The 14,474-nt window shown below is 35.9% G+C and overlaps 1 protein-coding gene across 1 annotated transcript in view; it reads left to right on the plus strand.

The window, feature by feature from the left end:
* Positions 1-14,474, plus strand: part of LPP (LIM domain containing preferred translocation partner in lipoma) — a 758,624-nt gene that overhangs the window by 460,037 nt on the left and 284,113 nt on the right. Inside the window, exon 8 of the mRNA XM_056121924.1 lies at positions 12,256-12,936. Coding sequence (XP_055977899.1) covers positions 12,256-12,936 — 681 coding nt within the window. The remainder of the gene's footprint in view (positions 1-12,255; positions 12,937-14,474) is intronic.

Consider the following 14,474-nt stretch of genomic DNA (forward strand, 5'->3'; position numbering starts at 1 on the left):
GTATTGCTAGTGGGGTGAAGTAGTATACTGATAATTGATAATGATAGAAATGGAAATATTGAGGACACTTAGAACTATTCTTTTTAAAATATCATTGTAGAAAAATAGCTATGGATATTTAACATTCAGTCACACTAGTGTACATCTCTGGGAGGCTAAATAACTTCAAAATATAATTGTTTGACAGTTACTGCAAGTATTTCTATATATTTTACTTTGCTTAACTTTGAGTGCATGCTGCCTCACTTACCATCTTTCAAAGCATTCATTAAGATTAAATACACCTTGATTTCTTCTACCATTCTATATTTTTAAATTGTTATTAATTGAAGTAATTTGACTTAAATATTTTTCATAATGGCGCCATTATTCCAACACCGCAACCATCACCGGAGTATCTGCCTCTACCACCAGTCTCCCAAATTCCTCTTTTTCAACTTCTCTCATCTATGCCTGTTCTTTAGTTGTGTTCTTTAGTTCTTAACTCTCCCATTCTGTTACCTTTGACCCTTCATTGCTACCTTCCTGTGTATCTTCAGTCTCCCATGTATGACATCACTTTTCATTTGTCCCTCCTGACAGTCTTCTCTTGGCATAATGTCCTCTAATTCATCCATGTTATGGCAGATCACACTATTTTGTTCTTTCTTGATATTCCTCTTTAATTTTATGATTGCACATAAGTTATAGACATTTTGATTGCCAGTTACCAACCAAAATTACTATTCCAGCTTCTACTTCACTAGTTATATAAAATTGCACTGGTGATATCAGAATCTCACCAAGATTGTGCTAGACTTTATGATTAATTGGTTCAGTTCTCTATGGCTTTTTACAATCCCCCTGTCCTGATGAGGAAAAAATACAGATTCCATTAAGCTAATGACTCAATGTATGAGGGTATTTTCTATGAATATAGATAATTCCCTGTCATTCCTGGATTATAGAGCATGCTCACATTGACGTAACCCTCATCACAATGGTATTTTATCCAGTGCCATTTATATGAGTGCTGGAAGTAAGTATACTGCATTGTATGGATATTTATATAAATAAGAGCCTCAGAGACTGCTCAGGTTCAAATCTGAAAGCATATCTTTGGGTGGGATAAGGGTAGCAGGAACATTCATTTCTTTCATCATCTTAGTTTTTTAACATCATTTTTTATTAACATGCAAGTGTGGGTCTAAACTGTTTTATTGTTCCTTTATTTTATTCTTCTGAATTAAGAAATGAGGAATTTCAAGATAGCATCTTGTTCTTCAACTGACTAGACTTTTTTTTTCTAGTCCAACAGCTTTGAAAACTGTCATGGGAAGCCTTAGTATTTCAGGGAGTGGCTTATTTTCAAAGTGTGCCATGTCTTTTAAAAGTGCTCTGAGAATTACTATGATGAAAAAACTCCAACAAAACTGCTCTATACGGTTATATATATCAGGCTGTAATGGTTAATTTTTGTTTATCATGTGTTCCTGCCCCTGAATCTATTAAGTAGAAACCTTCAAACTAGCTGTGCTTTAAGTTTGTGAAGCACTGCATTGTATAATGAATAAGTTCTGATACAAATAGGGTCTTTGGGTATTCATGTCTACATCTCTGACAAAAACCCCTTGTGGGGTGAAGTGTCATAAGTTATGTGTGCAAGTGTCTGTGTGGGGTGGGATTTGGGATTGGGGGTGAATATGTGTGGTTTAGATGTCCAAAATGAATATAAAATTAGTTTATTAGTTGTGACTATCTTGGCAGAACTATTTCTAACCAAATATCACCAATTAAAATACTGTGATTTTAGTTTTAAAAGCAATATGTGTGATTGTTTTAACCATTCACCAGTTCTTTTTATTTTTTATTATATAATTTATTTATTTATTGAATCAGTGTGGAAAAAGTTTCAGAGCTTTCAGGTTTAGGTCTCAGTCATGCAAATATCAAACATATTTCCCTTTACCAATACTTATTTTTTACCACGAACCCCAATAGAACCCCACCTCCCACCCCTCCCAGTTCCTGTGAGGCAGATGAGTTCTAGTTAACACTCTATCTACTTTGACTAGATTCATTGTTTCGATAAAAGATGCACCATTATTATTTAGAGTTCCCCCCCTCCCCCAAAAATCAGACATGCTGAACAAGCGTTGTGAAATGATTTGCTTTCTACACTGGGTTCAAGAATTAAATGTTGTCGCGCGGCCCTAATAACGGCCACGTGGTTTTCGATTTCTGCTATTTTATTTATTAACCCTGGAAGTTTTTCAAATAAAAGTCAGATAATTAAGAGATTGGTTTCTCTGCCCTGGAGTCGTGGCCATGCTGGAGAGCCACTCGTGGGGGGGCAACTGGTGACCTTGGTAGGACATGAAGGATGGGCTGGAACGTCCCCCTTCCCATGAGGTTTTTGTTGCCCCCAACCCCCGGCTGTCCACCAGGCTGCCATGCGGCCGCCATCTTTCTTTCCAGAGAGGAGAGGGCGAATGGGACAACACCATTCACCAGTTCTTAGCTATCATTTTTTTAGGTAACTTTTTCTTTCATATGAAAAGTGCAAAAATACAAAGATAAAATAATAGAGTGGTATTAATTTATTAGCTATATAGTTTTTATCCTCTGAAGATATTAAAAAGAATTTAAAAATTATCACTATATTATTTATGGACTCTCAGTATCTGTACTGTGAACCATGATGCCCAAAAGTAGAGAGAGTAAGAAGGAAGGTGCCTGCCACCAAGGCAGGGGGTGGGATGGGATAAGGGTGGCAGAAGGGATAATGGAGACATCGTTGGTGGAAAATGTGCACTGGTGGAGGGATGAGTGTTTGATCATTGTATGAGTCAAACTCAATCATGAAAACTTTGTAACTATCTCACAGTGATTGAGTTGAAAATATGTATCACTATTTTATTTTGCTACATTTGAAAAATAATTAGTGCATTTTATTTAGCATACACATAGATATTTCTAGTTAAAAAAACTGTGGTAGTGTTAGAGATTTTATAAATTAGAAAACTTTAGAGAAACATAAAATATCCAAAATTTACTTCCTTAAGACACTGGGAATGTGAAGCTCAAGTGGTTGAGTATATATGAGCATATATGTGCATATATATGTGTATATATATATATACACACACACACATAATGAGTATATATATATATATATAATGGTTGCATTGTGAGACACCTAGATTCACTGCATCATTACTTAGCATCAAGAACACCTCTACCAACAAAAATTAGTTCTTTACAATAACTAATTTTATTGAGGATAAGTATTGCTAGTTATATGTGTATGAGTATTGTAGATAGATAAATAACCCAATTAATATATAAAATTATTATTCCTATTTTAAATTGGTGAAATTTACCTATTTTATTATTTTTACTTTGTTTTTTTGCTGATAAAATATAAATGGAAAATTCATCATAAAGCCATTTTTTTAATTTTTATTTATTTATTTTTTTTTATGTTTTATTTTATTTTTTTTTTTGCTTTTTGGGTCACACCTAGGGAAGCACAAGGGTCACTCCTGGTTCTGCACTCAGAAATTACCCCTGGCGGTGCTCAGGGGACCATATGGGATGCTGGGAATTGAACCCGGGTCGGCTGCATGCAAGGCAAACGCCCTACCCGCTGTGCTATTGCTCCAGCCCCATAAAGCCATTTTTTTAAGAAACAGAATTTGGTGGCTTTAATTGCCTTGGCATTGTTGAACAACCATTCCGCTTCTTTATCTCTAGATCTCCCTTACCTTCATGTTGAAGGTAAATTTGCAACCCCATACGAATTACATAATTCCTCTCTATTCCTTCCCCCACCTCAACTTCCTGTAGCTGCATTATATTATTGTGCATTTACATAACTATTTATAGAGCCTTGTATGATTGGAATCATGCAATACTTTTTATAACACTTTTAACTGGTATATTTTATCTTAGCAAAATGTTTTCAAAGTCCATTCATATATTAGCATGTGTAAGTATGTCTATCTTGTTTTAGATTAAATAATACATTGTATGTCATGCCACATGTGTTTAATACTTTCATCTGTTGAGTCACTTCTATCTTTTTCTATTATGAATGATGCTGCTATAATATAGGCATGCATGTAGTTGAGTCACTGCTTTGACTGTGTTTTGGCTTTATACCCAAATGTGAAATTACTGAATAATTGCGATATATTAAAACATTTTTAGTGATATATAGGATTTTTAACTGCTCCACAGTATTTTCATTATACACCATGAGTTTATTTCCATGTATTAGCTATTTGAAATTAATTGAAAATTTTCATTTCTCTAAAGTAAATTGTTATGAGTATTCCCCAAAGCTAAGTATATGTGACATCTGTTTTTATTCTCTTAGGTTAAATTCCTAGAAATAAGACTGTTAGTCTTTATTAGGATTTCTAATACATGCCACCAAATCAGCGCATGATTTTCCTATAATGTTTTTATAGAAATAAGCATTGCCTTGCCCCCTAAATCTAAATTATAAAACATGCCATCTAACATTGAGCTGTATATTTCAAGTGCCTCATGAGGTCTTCTTTTACAAAATAAAAATATTAGAATTATAAGTTGATGAGATCCCCTCAACCTTTTGCTTTGTGGAGTGAGGCGATCTTTTACTTATAAAAATACTTCCATTTGAATGAAAGGACTGGACTACATTTTAAAAAGAAGAGAAGGGAAAATACAGTACTCTTAGGTCTTTGTTATGCAGATGAAGAATCATCTAGAGAAATAATAATGACATTTCCAATGCTACTCAACTCTGAGCAGATGAACTTTTCTTCAGGGTCCCAAATACATAGCTTGTCAATTTTAGTGATCATTTTCTCTGGAAGCATTTTAGTTTGGTCTTTGTCTTTAACTTAGAATGGAGGTTTTTTGTTTTTTGTTTGTTTGTTTGTTTGTTTGTTTGTTTTTACAGATTTCAGCATGTAGAAAGGAGAAGGGAAGAAATAGGGTGAGTGGAAGTGGAGAAGATATAGATGAGAAGCGCAGAGGTCAAGGGAATTCAGTACTTCAGTAGTGTTAAGGAAAGATAGAGCTAAGTATCCAAATGACAGAGTCAGCAACACTGAAATTGTGAGACCCAAACTTTAACAACCAAATGTGAAAGGTGCCTTTCAAGATGGCAGTCTGGGACTGGAGTGTAGGAGAGAGAACCTGGGAATACTGATAGAGAGAAGTTAACACTAGTGGTTGGATTAGTGATGGAAGTTATATGTTAAAACCCAACTATGAATAATTTCATACCTCACAGAGATTTATTAAAATAAAATTTGGGGGCAGCAAGGACAGAGGTTTTTTAATGTATCCCATGCATAATATTTTGCTTGGTTTACAGATATTTGTCAAAAAATGTAAAAATACAGAAGAAAAAAAACATCAAATAGAAACTCTAGATTAAAAAGTGCAGTGCTGTGTCCTTATTTCTTGTGACTGCTAGGAGCATCACTCTCTTGTTCCCAGTTCTGACACAGTATCTTTGCTGACTGTTGTCCTATTTAGTCTGTTGTTTTTCTTTTAGAAGAGAAATATTTTTCTCTACCCACATCTTAATCACACATCTCTTAAAAATAGAAAAACTATAGATAGACTGAGGAAGAACGTTCTTTTTCTATGGGTAGTCTGTTTCACTCTTTCTTTACCTGAGATAGGTAGAAATCTTTGCATATTCCTAAATTATGAAGTCAGAAATTCTGGATCCTATTAGCTCTATAAATATAGGCACTGAGTTCTCTGCTTCAGTATCATCAATGTAAAATAGTGCTAATAATTTTGTCTCAAGAGTTCTTATCTGGATTGTGTGCAAATTGTGTTCAACACAAAAAGTATTAAAAATGCTTCATCAGGTCTCATTTAAATAACTTTAAGCAAGTGTATACATTTCTTTTATAAAGATTTTATATAATTAAAATTAAAATACTAATAAGTTTATCATCTGTTAAATCAGTAAGTTCCCTGTTTAAAGTTTGTCTATTTTCTACAGATGTTTAAGCATGTCTGTAGTTTCTATTGTGCTGTATGTAAGATTGACTTCACATTTATATTATAGTCATTATATTTTCCTATTACATTCATATTTTACTATTCTATTTTCATATTGTATTCATATTATTTTTGATATCACAGATTGCATACTGAAATATAGTATTGTGTTTTTCGTATTATATTTATTCATAGTTTAATGTCTTAAGAATTGTTCCTTATCACTATTGTAGCTGGAGCAAACTGAAATATTGGGGATTTGCGTTTTTGGTGGCTAATTTGATTTTCCTTTTTAGCACCTTAAATAGTATTTCTAAATAAAAATTATTCTTGATCATCACATCAAATTTTGTTGAATATTAAATTAATGAAGTCTCCCCGAGGACAATGACCCTGCATTTTGTTTAGTGGTGGCTATAGCAACTATGTTAGCATCTGGCATACAGCAGAGTTTCAATAAATTTTTATAAATAGATGAGTTGAATTAATTGTCTGGCATTGAGACATTGTGATTACTTAGTAGTTAATTCAAAATTTATTTTGTTTAAATTATTGTTAAAATGTTCTTAAGATGCAATAGTTTCTTTTGGCTCATGGTAATGTTATTTAAAATTTGTCCCCTGACTAAGAGATTTGAGGCAGCATCAAGTAGGACTTACATATACAATATACTCATTGAAATGAAAATGAGCATCTCAAATGCCTCTCTGAAAGATAGCATATTAATGAATCAATAAGTCATTAAACTCTTTAGAGAAAGGGAAAGACTAAAGAGATTACTGTGATTAAGCTTGCATTAAATGTAGCATAAAAAGTTTATTGTCAAGTAGTAAGAGGAGTGAAATAACCAGTATTTTCCAGGTTTGGTTATAGTCTGACAAGAGAAATTTGTTTCACTCATTCACTCATTAAATATATATTAAATGGGTACTATTTGCTATGATGTTGTAATACCAAAACATCACTAGGGTAGCTATCATGAATGAAGGAATAGCAGCGAAAATCGAAATAGGCAAGTGAGTTTTGTCAAAAAGTAGAGAAATAAAGAATGCTCACCATACCCTATGACCTCAGTTCACTGAGGAATCACACTAAAGGTTCAAACCTAAGTCAATTGGTTAAGTTCTTAGAAATTAATTTGACATGAAACTTGGAAAGACTGGGAGCTCAGGATATAATGTTTGAAATGAGTGAGAACACTGAGTATGAAAGAAAACTACAGACACTAAATGCAATACTAAATTTGTTTTAAGAAAATAATGCTCAGTAAAGTTCCAACAGAAAGCAAGGTAGGAACTGATTCCCTGCTGTCACTCCTGAGTAGTCTTATTAGATCTTGGCAGCTATCCTGGATTTTCTATTGCAAAAGATAAATATCTACTTAAGTCCCTGGCAATAGATTTTCCTTAGTTTATGATTTGATTTCTTCCCAACTTATATGTCATGCAAATCAATTATTAGAACACCGTAAGGTAACTATTTTAATGGAAGTATATATAAATCCAATTATTAGTACAAGTGAAGAGCTATAGAAAGAATTTCAAATCCTTAAAGGGGAGTAAAGATATTAAAGTAAGGGTACCATTTGATCTGAGAGCTGAAGACTATGTAGACAACTGTCAGGCAGAAGATGGCTATATTTGAGCATCAGGAGAGATACATAGCAGAGAGTAGGATAGCATGAATCAAAGACCAAAACAGAGATCCTGACTGACAGACAGGTATGAGTGTAGACTTAAGTACATGGTCTATTTCAGTCTCCACATTTGTCATATGTTTAATATTGCTGAAGGAAATAATGTGAACTATGAAGAAAATAAAGAAGGTAGCCAGATAGGAAGTCAACATAAAATGAATACATGATGAAGAGTTTTACACAAAAGAGTTATTAGCACATTTTGATGAGCAAGTAGACAGAGCAGTTAGTCACATCGAATTACAGTGGTGGTGTTGAGGAATTGACATAAACTGAGAAGAGGAATTGAGATATAGTTCTGAGAGTGATGATGAGGGCTAGAACAAGAAGAGAAATAGTGAGTCTGAATTGAAGTTCAGAAGTTCAGAAATATAGAAAACAGTAGTAAATTATGTAGTGTGTGTGTGTGTGTGTGTGTGTGTGTGTGTGTGTGTGTGTGTGTTCAGGGCATGAGTAGGCAAAGCTAAGAGAAAAAGTGGAATATATGGCTCTCTCCTGATCTAAGTAAAAAGAAATTTGAGAAGCTCCACCAAGTATTGAGCACTGTGATCTCATCACATCTTGCCTGTTCTTGTGTCACAGCCACAGTAAACTGAGCTCGGCAATGTCACATCTATTCCACTCTAGTAAGTTATGCATGGATGGGTCCCTCTACCAGACCATAAACTCTTGGGTGATTAGACATTTGCACAATTCTATCCAGGGCCTGAGGAACAGTACAGCAGGTAGGGCATTTGCTTTGCATGTGGCAGATCTATGTTCGATCCTTGGCATTTCATATTTTTCTCTAAGCCTATCAGAAATGATCCCTAAGCACAGGTTCGGATCAAACTTGGAGCATCATTGGATATCACCCCAAACAGAAACAAGCAAACAAAAACTTCCAAAATTTATTCCAGAATTGTATCTTGTTCCATTTAACCTTTAAGTTTTTCAAATGGAAATGAATACACAGTGATTAATGAAAATATAACCACGTGGAAAACAGCTACATAAATCCAAGTCTTGTGTATATATATATGTATGCATATATATAATTACATAAGTGCAGTTTTTAAATGTGCTTGATTTCCAAAACAAAACTGTTATATCATGATAAAATTTCAGAATTCCTGCAAAACAAAAAAGAATTTAAAGCTAAAAATAAATACTTGGAAGCACCAACTAATCCAGAAAGTATAAAAGATTCACTATGTATTTAATTAACTACATGGGCCAGGAAATTTTGCCATAGCTTTCTTTAACCATGAAGATCATAAATAAACACACTTTAAAAATTTCTGTTCTATGCCCCTTCTTCCTCCAGTGAGGTAAAAAATTTAAAACTGGAAAGAGAGAAAATGTCGCTATTTTGGTATTTTCACAGACAGTTACAATGCAGGGAATACTTAGAAGTCTGTCAGTACATACAATAGTATTCATAATAAAATTGTGTGAACTTTTCTCATTTCAAAGCGAGATTTAGGGGAGGTATTTTCTAGAAAATAAAATCTAAAAAGTTTCTCCTAAAATTGTGCCCTGATGCCTTTCTTAAAGAACTATAGACATATTTAATTGTGTGTGTTTGTGTTTATGTTTTCACCAAGAGACAAATTTTAAAGCAGAATGTGTGGGGAAAGTTCCTTCCAAAAAGTTAAGCATAATGTTTGTTATTTTCTGATTATGATTTTTTTTAAATTTTCAAAATATTTGATTTTTCTGTGTGTGTTCTGGGTAAGACTTCTTTGGAACTGAAGATATGATTATGACTGTCATTAGCACCATTTGCTTAGTCTTTGTCTCTGTTTATAGTTACATTAGTAAAATTTTCAAAATTGGATTTCTGGGTTTCTGCTGATCTTGACTCATCAAAGGAAAGAAAGACTTTGTTCCTTCTTTCACTCAATTCCATCTATGCTGACATTTTTTTTAAAAGACTGACCTAGTTGACTACAAAGATCTAACTAGACTTTTTTAGCTTCAAATTTACTATTACATATCCTTATTACAGAATTAATAGATTACTTAGAATTTATTCAGAATGCATATTTTTGCTTATTAATAATAAATGTGTTACAGGGTAAGTACAACTTTTAATACTGAGTACACTGGGACCATCTCCTTGCAAAAGGGAAAGACTGCTTCAATACAAGAATTACTCAAATTGGGGTCAGAGTGAAAGTACAAAGGGTAGGGTGCTTGTCTTATATGCAGCTGACCCAGGTTTGATCCCCAGCACCACATATGGTCCCCTGAATTCTGCTATAAGTAATCCCTGAGTGCAGAGCCAAGATGAATCCTTGGACACATATTGGTGACCCCAGAGGGGGATAAAAATTTAAAAGTATTATTCAAGTTGCTTCAGTTACTAAGTAAATGGCAATTCTGCCACACGGAAGGCTGATATTGAGGAAATGAAGATAGCTCCATTCTGAGGCGCGGACAGATATTATAGAAATTAAGGTGTGTATTCACTCCAATTCTCTTCCCAGTATCACTTATGGTCCTCCAAGTATCGCCAAAAGTGATCCCTGAGCATAGAACCATAAGAACACCAGTGAGCTTTGCCAAGCCCTCTCAAAAGACAGTGCCATACAAAAACTTTCTATAATGTAGCAAATTAAACCTAAAATTGGAAAATTCATAGAAGTTACGGATGAGACAATATGTCAAGCAGAAGTGATATGATTATGTATGCTTTTTAAGGTATTGACTTAAGGGCATTTTATTTTTATTACTTTTTTCATTGAATCACCATGAGGTATAGTTACAAAGTAGTTCACAATTGGATTTCAGTCATACAGTGTTCCAATAATCATCCCTTCTCCAGTATACATTTTCCATCACCAATGTCCCCAGTTTCCCTCTTGTGCCCCTGCACGCCCCCATCCCTGCCTAACTTTATGGCAGGCACTTTTCTCCTATTTCTCTCTCTCTCTCTCTCTCTCTCTCTCTCTCTCTCTCTCTCTCTCTCTCTCTCTCTCTCTCTCTCCTCTCTGTCTTTCTCATTTTGGGCATTCTTATTTGCAGTACAGGTACTGAAAGTTCATCACATTTGTCCCTTTATCTACTGTCAGCACTCAGTTCTTGTCCAGAGTAATGATTTCTAGCTATCATTGTCATGGTGGTCCCTTCTCTGTTCTACCTGCCCGTCCTCACACCACTTGTGGAAGCATCTAACTGTGAATTGTGGACCAATCCTCCTGAACTTTGTTCCTAGTCTTCTTGGATATTATTCTCAGGCTATATGTTTTTTTGTTTTTGTTTTTTTGTTTTTTAGTATCATTGTTGTAGAGTTTGGAAATGAGTTTGGAGGGTCACATGCTCCAGAAAATCCAGAATACTTGATTAGGCAGTCAGGCCAGAGACATGGTGGTGTGGGGATGACTACTAAGGCTGTGTTAGGGTGCGAGCTGGCCGTTCCCCTCCAAGAGTGACCCGGAAGTCTCAGCCAGGGTCAGGAATTGGTGTTTGAGAAATGTTTGTGACTAGTTGATCTCTTTCAAGATTTATTTGAGTCTCTGGAACAAGGCCAATAGATGAACTTGGATGGTGGCAGTGGTGAGACATGGGTGTGGCTACTGAGTCTTCGGGAATTAGGGGGAGACTGGCCATCCCTACCCAACAATACCTGGAGTTTTCAGTCAAAAAAAAAAAAGAAAAAAAAGTACCGAATTTTTGGGCAGATTTAGGTTCTCTGTGGGCTACCTGAACTACTTCATATACTACTGGACAGAAATGCTTCACCAAACAACTCCTAACTGCAAAGTAAACTGGAGAATGTATTTAGGCATGTTATCTCCTAAATGAGTGGGAATTCTACCACGTCCCCCACCCCCCATAAATATCTATCTGATTTATTCCCCTACACACTAATTATTATTGTAGTCTTGTATTATGTTTTGAAATTGGGTGACCTGATACCTCCAGGGTTTTTTTTCTTTTCCAATGGTATTTTAAATTTTTAGTGGTAGTTTTGATTCCACATGATTTTGTGATAGACTCTTCTACTATTAGAAAAACAAAATTGTTAGAGATGGATTAGATATGGCCTAAAGACAAATTTGGAGCATCTTTGCCACTTGTATGTATTGGTGGAGGTGTAGTAACTTTGTATACTAAAGCATAAACATCACTGAAAGCTTCTTGCCTATTATTTGTCTACAATAAAATGAACAATTACGCTTACAATTGTGATTTTAATAAGGATCGAACCTTTATTTTTCTGATAATATTAAAATATTTGCTATGTTCCCCTCCAATCCATGAAAATGGAACACCTTTTTTGGTTTATCTTTTAAATTTTCAGTATGCAAATCTTTCTCCTCTTTCTTTCAGTTTACTAATGAATATTTTTCCTTTTTGTATTTTTGTAAATATTTTCTTAATAATATGAATTACCAGTACATGGAAAGGCAACTTATTTTTGTGTTACTTTCTGAATCTGTAGGTGTCATTAGCCATGCTCTACTTATATTCTAGGGATGTAATACAAAATAGTAATAATTAGTATGTGGTAATTGACATACATTTGTAAAGAACTGGATGTAATCTTTATCCTTTTGTTTTCCTTTGTTTCACTTTAGGGTTCTGCTAGTGCAACAGCTTCTCCTCCAGTTTCCACCCCTGTCACCGGGCACAAGAGAATGGTCATACCAAACCAGCCACCTCTAACAGCTACCAAGAAGTCTACAATGAAGCCTCAGCCTGCGACACAGCCTGGACCCATCCCTGTGACTCCAATTGGGACACTAAAACCCCAGCCTCAGCCAGTTCCTGCCTCCTACACTACAGCATCGACTCCTTCAAGACCTACCTTTAATATTCAAGTAAAATCAGCTCAGCCCAGCACTCACTACATGGCTGCGCCTTCAGCAGGACAATTTTATGGACAAGGACCTCACAACTATAATACTCAACCAAGTCCTGCTTCTGGGCAAGGTCCTCCTCCTTCAGCACGGGGAGGCATGGATTATGCATACATGCCACAATCAGGCACTCAAACTGAGCCTGTGTATGGATATGCCCCCAACCAAGGACGCTATTATGAAGCCTATGGCCCAGGAGGGCCTGGTTATGGGGGCAAAAATGACATTGATCCTGCCTATGGTCAGCAAAATCATCCCAATACCTGGAAGATGGAACAAGGATATGCTCCCTCGGGAAAAGGGAACCAGAATCCTCCTGGGCCGTACCCAGTTGCTGGTTCTAAGAAGACCTATATCACAGATCCTCTGCCTGCACCCTCTGGACCACTAGTCTCAAAGGTAGGAAAACTCATTATCATAGCGATGGGAATAAAAGTGTACATAACCAAAGCTTCCTACCTCAGACCAAAATCAAGCAAACAAAGATAAAAGCAGCATATGGCGAACTGTATGTGCTACTCTATACTCTATATTTTCTTAGTAAGTACAAACTCAGTGATGCATGAGCTAAGCAGCAGCAGGAGAAGATCCAACTTGGGGTATAGCAATATTTTACCAGTATGGCTTCTGTTTAGTTTCAAATGCAGTGCATTGTAGTCTTGAACAATCATTACCTGGAGGACCTATGAATCATAGTCATCAAAAGGCAATCTGTTTAAATGAAGGAATGGGAAATATTTTATGTTCTAGCTTTTGTCATCTATTTGTCAAAGTTCCCCTTCCCCTGTAAGGCAAACTCGGTTGTGGGTACTAAATTGACCAGCAGCGTTCCATGCCTCAGCAGAAACAGAGAATCCTTAGTCCTGGAGGTAGGAGGTATATAGCACCTACATAAGTGAGCAGTTTTCTGGTTGGGCTCATATGAAGGCTATCATAGCCCTCACTAAATTGGTACCAGAGCATCCACATTATTTATCTATGAGAAAGAATCTCAGTGCAAACTGTAACCGATTCGACAGTTTTTGGAAATATTTTCACAGTCACCTTTTTGTTGTTTGAGTGTATTGTTTATTCAGACGATGTATTCGCTTGTTTTATATCAGATGTACTGCCTATAACTACTCCCTAACAACTCAGATTTCTCTTGACTGTAGTGGGAACACTAAAATCCCAGCCTCAGACTTATTATAATAGCATAATTAATATGCTATACTTAATATCTTAATACTCAAGTAATAGTATTATGATATTATCTGTAGCACTGTAGCACTGTCCTCCCATTATTCATCTATTTGCTCGAGTGGGCCCAGTAACGTCTCCATTGTGAGACTTGTTTTTACTGTGTTTAGCATATCGAATACATCATGGGTAGCTTGCCAGGCTTTGCTGTGCTGGGAAGATACTCTCAGTAGCTTGCCAGGCTCTCCGAGCAGGGCAGAGGAATCAAACCCGGGTTGGCCAGGGCAGCTGCATGCAAGGCAAACGCCCTGCTGCTGTGCTGTCACTCCAGGCCCATAATATTATTATACTTGACATAATATTATCCCACCCCACCTTGAGAAGAGGAATCAAGGAAAATTACTTGAAAGTGGTGAGAAAAAATTCTAAGGAGTTTCTAATCATCACATTGAGACAGAAACCTGTCTTTTATCATTTAGGTTAGATCAGTAAGAGTATTCAGAGACCAAAGTGAATGGTACTTTGGGAAACTAGACTAACTCCTTTTTGTCCTGTATCACTGTCCTCCTGTTGTTCATCGATTTGCTGCAGCGGCCCCAGTAATGTCTCCATTTTTTGAGACTTGTGGTCACTGTGTTTGTCATATTGAATACGTCACGGGTAGCTTCCCAGGCTTTGCCATGCAGGTGAGATACTCTCAGTAGCTTGCCAGGCTCTCTGAGAGGGACAGAGGAATCGAACCCAGCTCTGCTGGGCTG

Source organism: Sorex fumeus, unplaced genomic scaffold (genome assembly GCF_029834395.1).
Source record: "Sorex fumeus unplaced genomic scaffold, SorFum_2.1 ptg000044l, whole genome shotgun sequence".
Lineage (NCBI taxonomy): Eukaryota > Metazoa > Chordata > Mammalia > Eulipotyphla > Soricidae > Sorex > Sorex fumeus.